The sequence below is a fragment of the Mesocricetus auratus genome, unplaced genomic scaffold, assembly GCF_017639785.1.
Source record: "Mesocricetus auratus isolate SY011 unplaced genomic scaffold, BCM_Maur_2.0 Super-Scaffold_100006, whole genome shotgun sequence".
Taxonomy (NCBI): Eukaryota; Metazoa; Chordata; class Mammalia; order Rodentia; family Cricetidae; genus Mesocricetus; species Mesocricetus auratus.
This window is the reverse complement of record NW_024429190.1, coordinates 65,208,629-65,223,276: the sequence shown is the minus strand read 5'-3', so window position 1 is coordinate 65,223,276 and position 14,648 is coordinate 65,208,629. Positions and strand designations below refer to the sequence as shown.

The 14,648-nt window shown below is 36.7% G+C and overlaps 1 protein-coding gene across 1 annotated transcript; it reads right to left on the bottom strand.

The window, feature by feature from the left end:
• Positions 1-5,335: 5,335 nt before the first annotated feature.
• Positions 5,336-14,355, bottom strand: Odam (odontogenic, ameloblast associated). Its single transcript, XM_040746600.1, has 12 exons — positions 14,283-14,355; positions 13,552-13,617; positions 13,425-13,466; positions 12,584-12,631; positions 11,897-12,145; positions 11,449-11,493; positions 9,314-9,418; positions 8,633-8,680; positions 7,916-7,987; positions 6,743-6,904; positions 6,467-6,519; positions 5,336-5,576 (listed from the first exon to the last, which is right to left on the bottom strand). Exons 2-11 carry the CDS (start codon positions 13,600-13,602, stop codon positions 6,490-6,492), a joined length of 852 nt encoding a protein of 283 aa, XP_040602534.1. The 5' UTR covers positions 13,603-13,617; positions 14,283-14,355; the 3' UTR covers positions 5,336-5,576; positions 6,467-6,489.
• Positions 14,356-14,648: the final 293 nt, after the last annotated feature.

Here is a 14,648-nt window from a genome sequence, read left to right as displayed (position 1 = left end):
TCCAGAGAATCATTAGGTCATACTTTGAAAACCTGTACTCCACAAAATTCGAAAATTTAAAGGAAATGGGTGACTTCCTGGACAGCTATCATTTGCCAAAACTAAATCAAGAACAGATAAGCAATTTAAATAGACCTATAACCCCTATGGAAATAGAAGCTGTCATCAAAAGTCTCCCAACCAAAAAAAGCCCAGGTCCAGATGGCCTCAGTGCAGAATTCTACCAGAAATTCAAAGAACAGCTTATACCAATTCTTCTCAAAGTGTTCCACCCAATAGAAGCAGAAGGGTCTTTGCCAAACTCTTTCTATGAGGCTTCAATAACCTTGATCCCCAAGCCACACAAAGATACAACTAAGAAAGAGAACTTCAGACCAATATACCTCATGAACATTGATGCAAAAATACTCAATAAAATACTGGCAAATCGGATCCAAGAACACATCAAAACAATCATTCACCACGATCAAGTAGGTTTCATCCCAGGGATGCAGGGATGGTTCAACATACGAAAATCCATCAACGTAATCCACCATATAAATAAGCTGAAAAACAAAATTCACATGATCATCTCACTAGATGCTGAAAAAGCCTTTGACAAAATCTACCACCCCTTCATGATAAAGGTCTTGGAGAGATCTGGGATAACAGGGACATACTTAAACATAATAAAGCTATATGCAGTAAACCAACAGCCAACATCAAACTAAATTGACAGAAACTTAACGCAATTCCTCTAAAATCAGGAACAAAACAAGGCTGTCCACTCTCTCCATACCTTTTCAACATGGTACTTGAAGTTCTAGCTATTGCCATACGACAACAAAGGGGGATCAAGGGGATACAAATTGGGAAGGAAGAGGTCAAACTTTCACTGTTTGCAGACGATATGATAGTTTACATCAATGACCCAAAGAACTCTACCAGGGGACTCTTACAGCTGATTAACACCTTCAGCAAAGTGGCAGGCTACAAGATCAACTCAACAAAACCAGTAGCCCTATTATATACAGATGATAAAAGGGCTTAAAGAGAAATCAGAGAAACATCACCCTTTACAATTGCCACAAACAACATAAAATACCTGGGGGTAATGCTAACCAAACAAGTGAAAGACCTGTATCATAAGAACTTTGAATCTTTAAGGAAAGAAATTAAAGAAGCCCTCAGAAAATGGAAAGATCTCCCAGGCTCTTGGATAGGTAGGATCAATGTAGTAAAAATGGCAATCCTGCCAAAAGCAATCTACAGATTCAATGCAATCCCCATTAAAATCCAAGCACAATTTTTCACAGACCTTGAAAAAACAATAATCAATTTTGTATGGAAAAACAAAAGACCCAGGATAGCCAAAACAACCCTGTTCAACAAGGCAACGTCCGGAGGCATCACCATCCCTGACCTCAAGCTCTATTATAGAGCTATAGTCCTGAAAACAGCTTGGTATTGGCACAAAAATAGACAGGTAGACCAATGGAATCGAATTGAAAATCCGGGTATTAACCCACACACGTACGAACATCTGATCTTTGACAAAGAAGCTAAACATATACAATGGAATAAAGAAAGCATCTTCAACAAATGGTGCTGGCATAATTGGATTCTGGCATGTAGAAGAATGCGGATCGATCCATGTTTATCGCCATGCACAAAACTTAAATCCAAACGGATCAAAGACCTCAACATAAATCCAGCCACACTGAACCTCTTAGAAGAGAAAGTGGGTGGTACCCTTGAACGAATTGTTACAGGAGACAGCTTCCTGAACATAACACCAGTAGCACAGACAGTGAGATCAACAATTAATAAATGGGACCTCCTGAAACTGAGAAGCTTCTGTAAGGCAAAGGACACAGTCTGCAAGACAAAAAGGCAGCCCACAGAATGGGAAAAATATTCACTAATCCCACATCTGACAGAGGGTTGATCTCCAAAATTTACAAAGAACGCAAGAAGCAAGTCTCCAAAACACCAAAGGACCCTATTAAAAAGTGGGCTGCAGAACTAAATAGAGAGTTTTCAATAGAGGAGTCTAAAATGGCTGAGAGGCACTTGAGAAAGTGCTCAACATCCTTAGCCATCCGGGAAATGCAAATCAAAACAACTCTCAGATACCATCTCACTCCTGTCAGAATGGCTAAAATCAAAAACACCAATGACAATTTATGCTGGAGAGGATGTGGTGAAAGGGGACACTCCTCCATTGCTGGTGGGAGTGCCAACTGGTTCAGCCACTTTGGAAATCAGTATGGAGATTCCTCAGAAAAATGGGAATAAACCTACCACAAGACCCAGCAACTCCACTCTTAGGCATATATCCAAACGATGCCCATTCATACAACAAAGATGTATGTTCCACTATATTCATAGCAGCTTTATTTGTAATAGCCAGAACTTGGAAGCAACCTAGATGTCCCTCACCCAAAGAGTGGATAGAGAAAATGTGGTACATCTACACAATGGAGTACTATTCATCAGAAAAAAATAATGGAATCATGAGATTCGCAGGCAAATGGATGACACTAGAAGTAACCATCCTGAGTGAGGTAACCCAGTCACAAAAAGAGAAACATGGCATGTACTCTCTCATATATGGATTTTAGACATAGATCTGGGGAGTGCCAGCCTACAATCCTATGGCCAGAGAGTCTGGGAAACAGAAACTTCATTTAGTGGCTGATCGAAGAAGAGGCAGACTCCCTTGGTTAAGTACTGAGCTGAACTCAAGAAAGCCAGTAACAGAGAGGGAGGACTGATGATCAAAGGGATTAAGACTGGGCTGGTTTAACCCCCAGAAACAGCTGACCAGACAAAGGTTAACTCTTGAATCCCAGGCATCAGCCTGGGAATCCAGCATGGGACTGATCAAGACCCCCTGAATCTGGGTGTCAGTGAGCAGGCCTAGGGAATCTATTGAGCCTTGGGCAGCAGATCAGTACCCATCTCAAGTATACACACGGACTTTGGACTCCCATAGAACAATGTGAGGTGCACTCTCACCCTGAACTCTTGGGGAAGGGTCTAGGCCCTGCCCTATATGAAATGACAGACTATGTGCACCCCCATGGAGGGCCTCACCCTCCCTGGGGAAATGAGGGGATAACGGGGGGGTTGGGGGAGGGCACGGGAGGAGGAAAGGGAATGGGAGAGGGACCTGGAACTGACTTGTGAAACAACCTCGTTTCTTATCTAAATTTAAACTGGAAAATAAAAAAAAAAGAAACACTACCTAAAGGTGGAATAGAATTGTTCATGCAGTAAGTCTAGAGAGAAACAAGAGAGAACTTAAGCTAAATGCTGTGAAAGTTAACATTTAATGTGTGTGTGAAAGAACTAATGGAATTTGCAATTTTCAATATTGGCTATTAGATACAGGGGCTAGAATTTATGTACACTATATCCATGCTAGGTATGGGTTACAACCACACTTACAAACTGTTATAAACTGTCTAATAAATCTAGAGTTGTAAAATACATATTTATTAATAAAACTGTGAACTAGAACACTGATGGCAACTTTATTGATAATGGTGGGTAACTGAATACACTTCAAATGTTCTTGGATAAAGAAGTTGAGTTATATATTCATACAAATTAATATGTCATCAGGAATAAATCACAAAAATACATTGTTTAGTAAAAGAAACCAGGACTGAGAAGTATATGTAATTTTTTGATACAGATAAATGGAACAGGGAGAATTCATGTGTATTGTTCTAGCACAGAAAGTAGAGAGGTAGACTGGCCAGAATATCAGTGCATTGAGTCAGATGCTGGAAGCATCTAAAATCGTGCTCAATGGAACACTCAGATCTTGTTTGCCACTGCTTAGTCCATCAAAGAACAACACATAAATTGAAAAAGTAAAGTGTCTGTAATTACATTCCTAATATCACTAAGCCCTAAGCTGATTCAAAGTCACATTTGGTTGCACACTTTTTTCTAACTTCTCCACTGTTGTCTTAAACAGAGAATCTATACCATACTTGGTATAGTGTATTCTAGATTGCATTTTCAATACTTGATTTGAATTACATCATGTAAATTTAAAAACTATTTTCTGAATGGATGGAATTTTTGGAACATACTGCTCTTAGCACTATGAGTATTATAGCTTGTTCGTTTTGTTTTGATTTGATTTGATTTTTGAGATAGGCAAGTTTTGGAGCCTCTCCTGATACTCACTCAGGCTGGCCTCAAACTCATGGAGATTGGCCTGCCTCTGTCTCTTAAGTGCTGGGATTAAAGTCATGTGCTACGACTGCTCTGCTTTACATCTCAGTTTTTGTCATGTCTGATACTAAGAGCCCAGCCAAACACTGATAATTACATTCCTTCATTGTATGAACTCAAGGAAAAGTACACAGAATAAAATTAAGGCACAAGTAGGTGATTAATGGGTTGCTCTTCCATAGAGCAAGTAGTAGATTTTAGAGTTACAACACTACTAAATGCAGAAACAGCTATGATCCTACAAAATATGATCATCATAGAACCAAGAAGACACATTTTTAAATAACATAGTATGTATCAATTTATTAACTCATTCATCTTTCCTTTAATGTATGCAGATTCACATGTGTGGTTGTTTGGAAGTAATTGGCAACCTTTGGGAGGTGTGCTTTAGTAGGGTAGGTATGGCCTTGTTGTAGGAAGCATGGGGGCAGGCTTTGAGGTCTAATAATGTCAAGAAACACCCTGTGTCTCAGACCACTTCCTGTTGCTTCCAGGTCAAGATGTAGAACTCTCAACTACTGCTCCAGAATCATGTCTGTCTACATGCTACCTTGTTGCACTATGATGATAATGAACTAAATGTGATGAAATCCAAACTCTATATCCCAGTGTCTGTAGGTTACTGTTTCCCCAAGAAGGCAGACATCTTCCTTTTGTTCTTTTGATTTCAGCACCCATCTTTCTATGGAGTTGTGGTATATTGAGAGCCAATATTTGTTTCAAAAACCTTTTTGGAGGGCCAGGGACAGCTTTATTGAATTGAAGGTGAGCCTCATCTACCTACTAAGTTCCAGAACAGTCAAGGTTTCAGGGGGAGACCCTGTCAAATAAACAAACAAACAAACAAACCATCCAAAGCAAAGCAGAACAAAATAAGTTTGATTTTCATGGAGTATGAGTCATAAGCAAGCTGACAGAATGAGCCTGGGAAAAACAGATGTCGGGAGAAAGATAGACACACAATTTATCTCATTATTATCAGTCACCACACTCACAATAAATCTATTGACAATACACGTTTATTCTCTCGAATGACACAATTTTACTAATTGTATCCTTTATTAATACAGTTATCAAAATAGTTTACTGTTATGGGCTTTCTTTTAGTATTGCTATTTTTGAGATTATATAATCGTAATAATAGAATCTTTGAAAAAATAGCCATTTAACGATAGAACTTACTACATGGTGAGTTCTTTTTTTTTGTGACGTGAAAAGTATAATAAGTAAAGAAAAACTAGGAGACTAGTGAAGAAGTTTTATACCATTAAACAAATATCCATTAGCGCAGAAAAAGAAAATTATCTAAAAGATAGCCAAGGTACCATCACATCTTCTTCCTGAAAGCAAGACAGAGCAAAGTTTAGTAGTTTCTTTTGAATAAAATTGTTTGGCTATTTTGGAATTTGGTTGTTAAAGAAACAAAAACATCTCATTGGAAGTTTTACACTGATGGAAGCTCACACTGTACCGAAATACCTTTAAATTTTTGGCACAATAATCTGAATTTATTTGCATGATACAAATAGCACATGAGTGAGGCACTTTCTAAAGATGAATAGATGTTCCTCACTCCTGACTCTCCTGACTATGTTCGTACTGTCCCTTTTCATTTGAAGATTACTCAATGTTGCTTCTTCCAGAACAATCAGAATAGGTTCATGATAAATTTGGAACACTTTATCTTTTAGTTTACTCATTTAATGATGTTTCATGCCTTTCTATGTGTATTTTTATTTGTAGTATAATTTCGAAGATGCCTTTCTAATAAACTAATAATGCAGTCTCAGTAGCCAAAAAAGTTCATTTAGACAAACATCTAATCATGAATATATTTAGGATATATCTAATTACTTTTGGAATTTCTCTGTCATTATACAATTATCTTATTATTTTAACACTTTAAAACAATGGGATATTGACATTATTACAATGTTTAGCATGGAAATTGAGAAGATGACTTGGGAGTACTGACTTTGTAGAGAGCATGCAATTTCTTTTATAAAGAAGCAATATACTCAGTGTTTACGTTACTCACATCATAAAAATTAATTTTGGTTTGTAAAACATAGGCAAATCTCATATTTGGTATGGTCTTTGCAGGCAGATATATACACTAATTTGTTTGTCCATGATCATTATGTTAAGAATTCTTTGTTAATTTTTTGGTGAATTTTTTGTTAAGAATTGTCAGGTCATTTAACCTATAACTTTGGCAAAAAATACCTACCAAAAATTGATTAAAACAATGTCTTAAGGTTCTCTTATGTCATCAGTCTTGGCCTAGTGAGAAAGAACATTCACAAGAAGCTCATATTAAAATTAAAATCAAGTTACACCCTGATATGTGGTTTTAAAATAATACTTGTAAGCTGTTTTATTCATAGTTAAGGACAGATATTGTCTTACCTGTACTTTTACTACGATGTCTGATCTTACAAATCAAGTTCTTACTTAGACCATAGAGAATAATTTATTGCATAAAATGGATATTTTGTTACTCTACCTTCTGTTCTGGAAGTACTGGTGCAATGGTTGAGTCTATTGCAGATGTGAAAACATGGTCAATGTTGGGTTTTGGTGAAGTTGCAGGCATAAAAACTCCTGCATTGTCAAGCTTAAAGTTGACTGGTTCCCTTTGGGAATACAGCGGCCCTCCTTCTGTTGGCTTTAGAAATTAAGAGCAAAGTGGTTACAGCTTTAAGTACATGTTTAAAACTTGGAAGAATATGAAGCTAAAGGGCTGAGAGTCACAATCAGGCATCACTTTAAACAATATATGCCTATATTACTTTTTTAGCTAAAAAAGGTTGTGATTATACTTCATACAGTGGTATGTTAATAACTATTTCATAATTTATTCTTTGAGAGCATCATACATTTGCATCCTATGCAATGTGTTATGATTATATTCACCCCACATTTTCCCTTCTAACTTACTCTGGAGTCGCCTAGCATGTCTCCTGCTCAACTTCTGGTACTTCTCCTCCTCCTTTTCTCTTGTTCCTTCTCTCCTCCTCTCCTTCTTTTTCTAACATACTCTACTACATTCAATAAGTAGTGTTATTAGACACATTAGTTTGGGTCATTCATTAATACATGGGTTAGCAATCAGTGACTAAATGACTTTCCTTGTCCAAGTGGTCAACTGTCAAAAATGCCCCAGCTTTCAAATAAGGTGAACAGAAGGGTCCCTGGAAAAAGTTTCTCAGTAAATAGTTGAGGAACTGAATGATTTAGATCTTGACTAACAAAGATTACAGGGGGAAGATTGTTGATGTAATTGTAGCAGTGGTGATAGTTTGAATTTAACTGGCTCCTAGAAGTTCATAGGGAATGCTTTTGTTGGAGTAGGAATGGACTTGCTAGAGGAAGTGTGTCACTGTGGGGGAGGTATTTGAGGTTTCCTATGCTCAAGATACTCAAGAGATTTGTCCAGTGTCCGAATCTACTCTATTTTGCTTTCTGATTAGGAAGTAGACAGGACTATATGTGCTTGCACACCACCATGCTCTCTGCGATGACGATAATAGACTGAATATCTGAAACTCTAAGTGAGCCACCCCAATTAAACCCTAACTAAGACAGTGTTTATATTAAAATGAATACTACTGAAGCAACATTTATTATTCTAACTTGTAAATTTCTAGTTACTGCAAGGTTTTGTAAGGAATCTTACCATCCCAGGATTTTCAGGAGCTGTGCCTACAAAGGTGCCAAAAGCTAAATGCTGCTGTCCTCCTTGTACATCCTGAAGAAGCAGAAAGTTAGGGATGGTTACATCAGTGATGGATCAGTATGCATTTGTTTGCCAACCAAAGCAATCAAGCACACTCCAGTGTCCTAAGTGTTTAGATATGAGAAAGAGAAATACAACTGTAGGTTGGAGAAAACTGCTCTGACACTCAGGTCTGCTTCAGGTGTGGAAAACAGTAAAGCATCATCCTCAGGGAAGGTTGTTTCTAAACAAGATAAAGTTTGGAATATGAGACTTCTTAAGGTCATCAAAAGAGCCATGCAAGAGACCAAGTACAAGTGTCCTCACATCCTGGCTACTACTAGTGACTTGCTCCCCAGTCACAGCCTCAGACTTGTTTCCTTACCTTCTATCTAACCCCTGAGACACTCAGAGAAACCCCCTCACTTTCTGAGCAAGTGCATTGCAGAGCGGATACAAGGTGAGTATTCTCCTTCCAAAACCATCCAATGCAAGTTCTGTAAGTCCTTATAAGAAATCTTTCTCTGTTTTTTTATGTATGTTCCCTTAGCAATGTGTGGGTAATTCTAACTTCATCCATCTAGAAGTGTGTTCTTGATGCTTTCTGTCTGAAAGATACTAGAGAAGCAAGTAGTTCCACATATGTATTTTAGATATTAAAATTATGCATTTACTTACAGGTTCTGCTTGTTGTGGTACATATCCAAATTGATTATAGAATGGAATCTGTCAGAATTTTGAAAAAGGTATTCGATTTATCATAATGATTTTGTAATAAATTTCTGAGAAATGATTACTTAAAAATTGCATATGTTTTACAATAGTTAAATGGCTTTTGGAAGTCCACATGTTTTAGTTTGCAAAAATCATCATTAAATTTTAAGATATCTTTTTAACACATATTATGAGAGATTTGAATTTAAATTAAATTCTCAAAATTTGTGATTGATTTAGAAAGTTGAATACGTGGTTATCAAATTGTATTTCAAGTTCCAGTGACCACAAGTATTTTTCTTTGCAATCTTTTATATTTTACTATTTTCATAATAAGCACATATACATATTTGTACATAAATAAATAATACTTGTAGATTCTGAATGTGAAATAATCCAATTCAGAAAAAAATAAGTTTTGAATGTGGTTTTATTAGAATCATTAACTTACCTAATTCCTTGAAATTATAGGTTTAATGTATTGCCAAATTAGTCTATAGTGTGCAACTAGGGGAGACACATCACCCTGTTCTGTGAGATCAAGTGGCTGAGTCCATGCACTAACCATCCTCCATTTTCTTTTCTCATGTACTTCCCTTTTTCTGAAATTGAACAAATCAGATTGAAACCAAACCCTTGAAGTACCTGTTCCTCAAAGAGCTGTGGTCCTGTTTGCTGGGGCGATGATGTGACCGTTTGTTGAGGTTGCTCCCAGGGAAGAAGCATGTAAACTGGGTAGTACCCAAACATCTATTTGTAAACACAGAAGTACACTTTTCACTCTTTTAATGTCAGTAATATTTTAAAGCTGGTATTAGAGGTATGAACTACCAACCCAAGCAAAAATTGATGTGTGCATAGCAGATTTAAAGTGGTTGTCAAATTTAAAATAAACTTGTACCAAAGATGGTACTGGACTTCATTTTTTAAAGTTTCATGCTTAAACAAATTAGGATATAGTAGATTCAACTAAGTAAAAGAAGCATGTGTCCTTTTAACAAATAGCATCTTGAAAATGTTAGACATAGGTTAATATGTAATCATTCAAGGAGAGAATAGTCAATGTAGTATTTTTTTCTTTAATTTTGAGAATTGTAATTCTACAGAACTTGATATTAGAAGTTCAGCCACAGTGAGTGAAAAAGAAATCAAATTAAATTCTTAATGATTTCCATTTTATTATGGTAATTCTTGGGTGATGGAGAGAGCTCATTGATTAAGAGCACTGGTTCCTCCAGTGGAGGACCTGGGTTTGCTTGTCAGCATGTACATGGTGCCTCACAGCCATCAGTAACTCCAGTTTTAAGGCATCCAATGGCCTCTTCTGACTTCTTGAGAAACTGCATGCACATGGTACACATGCATTCACGTAGTTAAAACACTCACAGACATAAACTAAATATCTAAATGTATTTTAAGAACAATCTTTAGTTTTAGAATAGAGAAATCCAGGAAACAATAAATAAATAAAAACACCACCATCTATATTGTCATATATTGGTTTCTAGGTATGGCTCCATGTGTGTGCACATAAGGAATGTATGGAAACTAAGGAGCATAACATGTGTGCATTTTTAAATGTTGTTTCATGTTTTGTATCATTATATGATTATGTTCAATATAACATTTGAAAATAATTGCAGCAATGTTTCTGAAATGAATACAATTTGACTCATAGTTTTTTTTATCCCATATAAGAGTAAAAAAAACACCCATTAAGTATTCAGAAACCTAACAATTTTTGTCTGGTCAAGTCAGTGACACCTTGGGGCTAAGGTAGAGCTTAGGCATTTGCAATTTTCAAAATTGCCCACTAAGCTTTTGATGTAAAGCCAGAATAGAGAACTACTGGATTAGTGGTTAAAAAGGGGGTAAAGGATTGACTTCTATTTCAGCTATTTAGTTCATTGGGATAAGATACTTAATCTCATTAAAACTATGTGTCCTGGTCCTTAAAATGAAGTAATTGTATTTGTCACATTTCTGAGTCTACATAGTTAGGATATACAGTGAGATAATGTCTAGAATTGTGTTATTATGCAATGGCCGTGAGTGTGAAACTTAATTGCATAATTATACGTATAGAAGAGGCAAGCAGTGTAATTGTGTTTTAACAAGTCAATAGTCTTCAAGTGAAAAACAATTTATATATAGCCCTGTTTCTTTGAATATGAAGAATTAAACAGTTGTCCTAATATCAACAGGGTTTTCTATGTTAACATAATACATTTATTAGTTAACAAAAATTTAATCTTTTCTTATTAAAGGGAAATATTAAGTTAATTATAATGTGCATACAAGAGGCTGGAAAAGTGTCCAGTGGAGTTTTGTAACAGATGAATAATGCATATCAGTAAAATTTATAATAAAAATATAGTTACTACAATGTTTGTTATTTATACCTACATATCAGATCTAAATATGAGATTCACTGAAACCAAATTTGAGAGGGCACAAAGTTCACTCATGGTATTGCTCTTTAACTATTCCCCAGTGTTAGCACTTAAATACAGAGAAGACATGTACTGGCTATACTGAACTCCTTGCCTTCTGCATAGTGATGCCATAGGTACTCAAGGGTCCTAGAGATCCTTTTAAGCTGCCTGTTCTTAAAGAATCAAATAAGTCCAGCATCAACAGATGTCTAGAAGCCAGTGATGGAGCCTCTAGCCAGTGATGGGTGGTCCACAGGTGTGAAAGCCCTGATGCTGGAGACTCAGGAAACAAGAGGAAGTGGCACGAGCAACTTCTGTGTTAGTCACAGAATTCTTTTCGCTCACCTGTGTTTGATCTTGAGGCCCTCTGAAGGGAACCACATAGGACATCTAAAAAAAACAAACAAGCAAACCCAGAAAACCATATAAGCAAATCATACCTGACTTGTTATTTAAAATCCTTAGTCTGATTTTCCTAGAGCCAGCTTCCCCTGTATCGTTTGCATTAGCAATATTCCACTAAAGTTTATCTTCTGCATTCCTTATAATTTGTGCAAATTATGCATCCCCATGTTGTTTTAGCTCCTGATTGCAGACTATATTCTAGGTTAATTGATTTTAATGTTACTTTTATATTTAAAAAGTCAGAAAATATAAGGAGATATTTTCAGTGTTGGTTGTAACAGCACGGAGAAATAAGACTTAGTAAGATTCCTGCTGTATTTCAAAGCTAATTCACAACAACCTTTGTGTTCTGTCTTCACAGCAGCAAGACAGAAGAAGACAGACTTACAAGGTTAGCAACCTGTTGGCTCTGGGGTGGTGTCTGTGGCTGTGCGAGATCTAGTTGACCAGCCTGACCTCCTTGAGCAAACCCAGTCTGTCCTGAGAAAGGCATCTGATTTGTGAATAGCCCAGCAAAGCTCTCTAGTGTTGAGAGTGGGATCTGTGGGAGTCCTGGGACTTGAGCTTGCTGCTGTTGCTGCTGCTGTTGCTGCTGCAGAAACCCAGGGAAGGGAGGCACCCAGGGGTTAAATGCACCCTGTGAAAAACAAAGATAGAAAGGAAATATTATTCCTTCATATTAAAAAAGGAACTTGAAGTTAAGCCTGAGCAATAAAGGCAAAAATGTAGGCAATTTATACATTTCAAGTGTTATGAAAAGACAACATTTCAACTGCTTATGATCCTCACAAATTGTGAGGCTGTCAACTGTCATGAGACATACGGAATGCCTTCAGTTGGCACACATTTCTTCAAAAGTTTGACTGTATCTAATTTTTTTCTTTCTTTTTCCTCAAGATTAGCCAGATATGACTTTGTTTAAAATAGTTAACTATCTCAAAACTCTTCAGAATTAGCACCAGGCACATAGAAAATTATTAACAATGCAAATGGATGCATTTTGTTCTCATCCCATACCCTAAGAAATGCTCATTAAAGGCACATTCCCTCTGAACTGAAATTTATATAGCAGTACCTGAAATTGCAGTGGCAAAAGTCGACCATTATTCAGACTCAGGAGTAACTAGAAAAGGAGAAACAATGGGAAAATGATATGACTATGCATTCTGAAATGTTTTCTAGAGAGAGCACAAGTCAGAGCTAGTTGATTTGCTTCCAGTGTGAAGTGACACATTTCTCCAGTAAGACAGCATTTAATTACAGTGATTAGAGTTGAAAACAAGGTCCAACCTTTTTTGTTGTTGTGGTTGTTTGTAATTTCATGATTGTTGTTAATAAAGAATAGTCATGTTTGTTGTAAGAAGGTGGTATACAAAAAATGTCTTGCACATTTTAATCCCTAAGTATTTGCATATTTATTCCTCGATTTCTTGTCTATGGAATATAGTGCTTTTATTAAAATTAATTTTATTTAAATTAAAAAGTCTTATTTTACATACCAATCTCAGTTCCCTCTCCCTCTTGACCTCCTATTCCCTACCATCTCCCCATCCCAACCCCATCCACTCCTCAGGGAGGTTGAGGCCTCCCATGGGAGATCATCAAAGTCAATGAGACTGCCCAGTTTTAGTTCAACCCAGTGGTTTTGTAGTTCATATTTATACATATATATTTAGTACCCACATTAGTACTACTGGAACAAAGAATACAGGTGATACTATGTTTAGAGAATTTATGTTTACATAAGGAAGACAAAACAACTCTATAGAAGCCATCTGGTAGACAAAGCAACCATGCAGCCTGGAAATACGTTTGGAGCTGCTTAAGACCTAGTGGGCTGGATGCAGACTTTTTTGTCTTTGCAACTTGTTTGCACTTACAGAACACAGGCTAATGGTTTAATTACATAAACTAACCTCATGACTGTTGCTAGCAGACAATAGGCGCTGTGACACAAGCTAAAAAGAAAATTAAGAAAAATTATGAAGGAGGGGAAATTGCATAGGTTTACCTGATGAAATCAAAATGTCATGAATCACTTACCGGAGCTGCTGTTGTAGCTCCTATGAGTCCAAGAAGTATAAAAAATTTCATTTTCAGATGATATACCTACATGATGAGTTGTAATACTGCTTTAGAAGATACTCTTTGCTTAAAATTTCTTGACAAAAATAAAGGCATGGCAAGATTCATCAGATGACATTGTCAAATTGAGTAAGTTTCTCTGTATTTACTTAACATTTTATGGCTCACAGTAAAAACGTTATCTTTATGACTATCTCTCAATATAGATATTTATGGGAAAATTGTTTGCTTGGCCTTAAAGCTCATTTTGGTGGCAGGTGATGTGGCAGTATCACTGCTAGACTCTTACTGAAGGGAATGCATCCTCCAATCCATGGAGCCCCCTGCCTGGGATTAATTTACTAGGTTCCTTGTTATTAGAAAAATCTTAATGCCTGCAGTAAAAATGTATCACAACAAAAACCTAACAGTTCCAGGCCAAAGAGAAAACTTCCATTAGAAGTCTGATAATACTCATGAGGATTAACTGTAGTGGTTGCAGCATTGTTTTTCTAATCCAGGAAACAGAGAAGGCAAAAAAGCATTAGCAATACATACTGTAACTGGTGGACACGTCTTATCTCTTGCTTCTACTTGTAAAATTTCCCACTGTATTTCACATTACGGACATAGTCACACACCAGGGTGACCATGGTCATGTATCAGAATTTGGTTCTTAAAATATCAAAGCAAAAGATTTGATATCTTACCTTGATCCTTTGTAAGATCTGTGTCCCTTTCTTTCTCAATTCTGTTCTTCAGATTGTCTTCTAACATTTAAAACCCATCTTTAGAAAAAAAGGGACCAATCATGATTGAAAGGGACCAGTGATTCAGTGGGTTTTAGACAATGGCTTAGCTAATAACCCCTTTCCTCCTCATCGTCGTGGTGTATGTACTCCCACACCCCAAGTAATGCTTTTCAATTACCCCTGAGACATTTTGTTGTGATCACTCTTGGTTTTTCCTTGGTCATGACTAACTCCCCTGGGCTAATTTTGTTCCACTCCTTTTATCCTCTTAAAAATGGATACCTCAAACAAGTAACCTGAAACCCTTTACTAAACTCAAGACTA

Coding starts and splice junctions, on each gene's coding strand:
- Odam (XM_040746600.1), bottom strand. CDS start 13,602: ATGAAATTTTTTATACTTCTTGGACTCATAGGAGCTACAACAGCAGCT. Junction 13,467..13,551: donor GAGCTACAACAGCAGCTCCG/GTAAGTGATTCA, acceptor TTTTCTTTTTAG/CTTGTGTCACAGCGCCTATT. Junction 12,632..13,424: donor CTGCTAGCAACAGTCATGAG/GTTAGTTTATGT, acceptor CTCCTTTTCTAG/TTACTCCTGAGTCTGAATAA.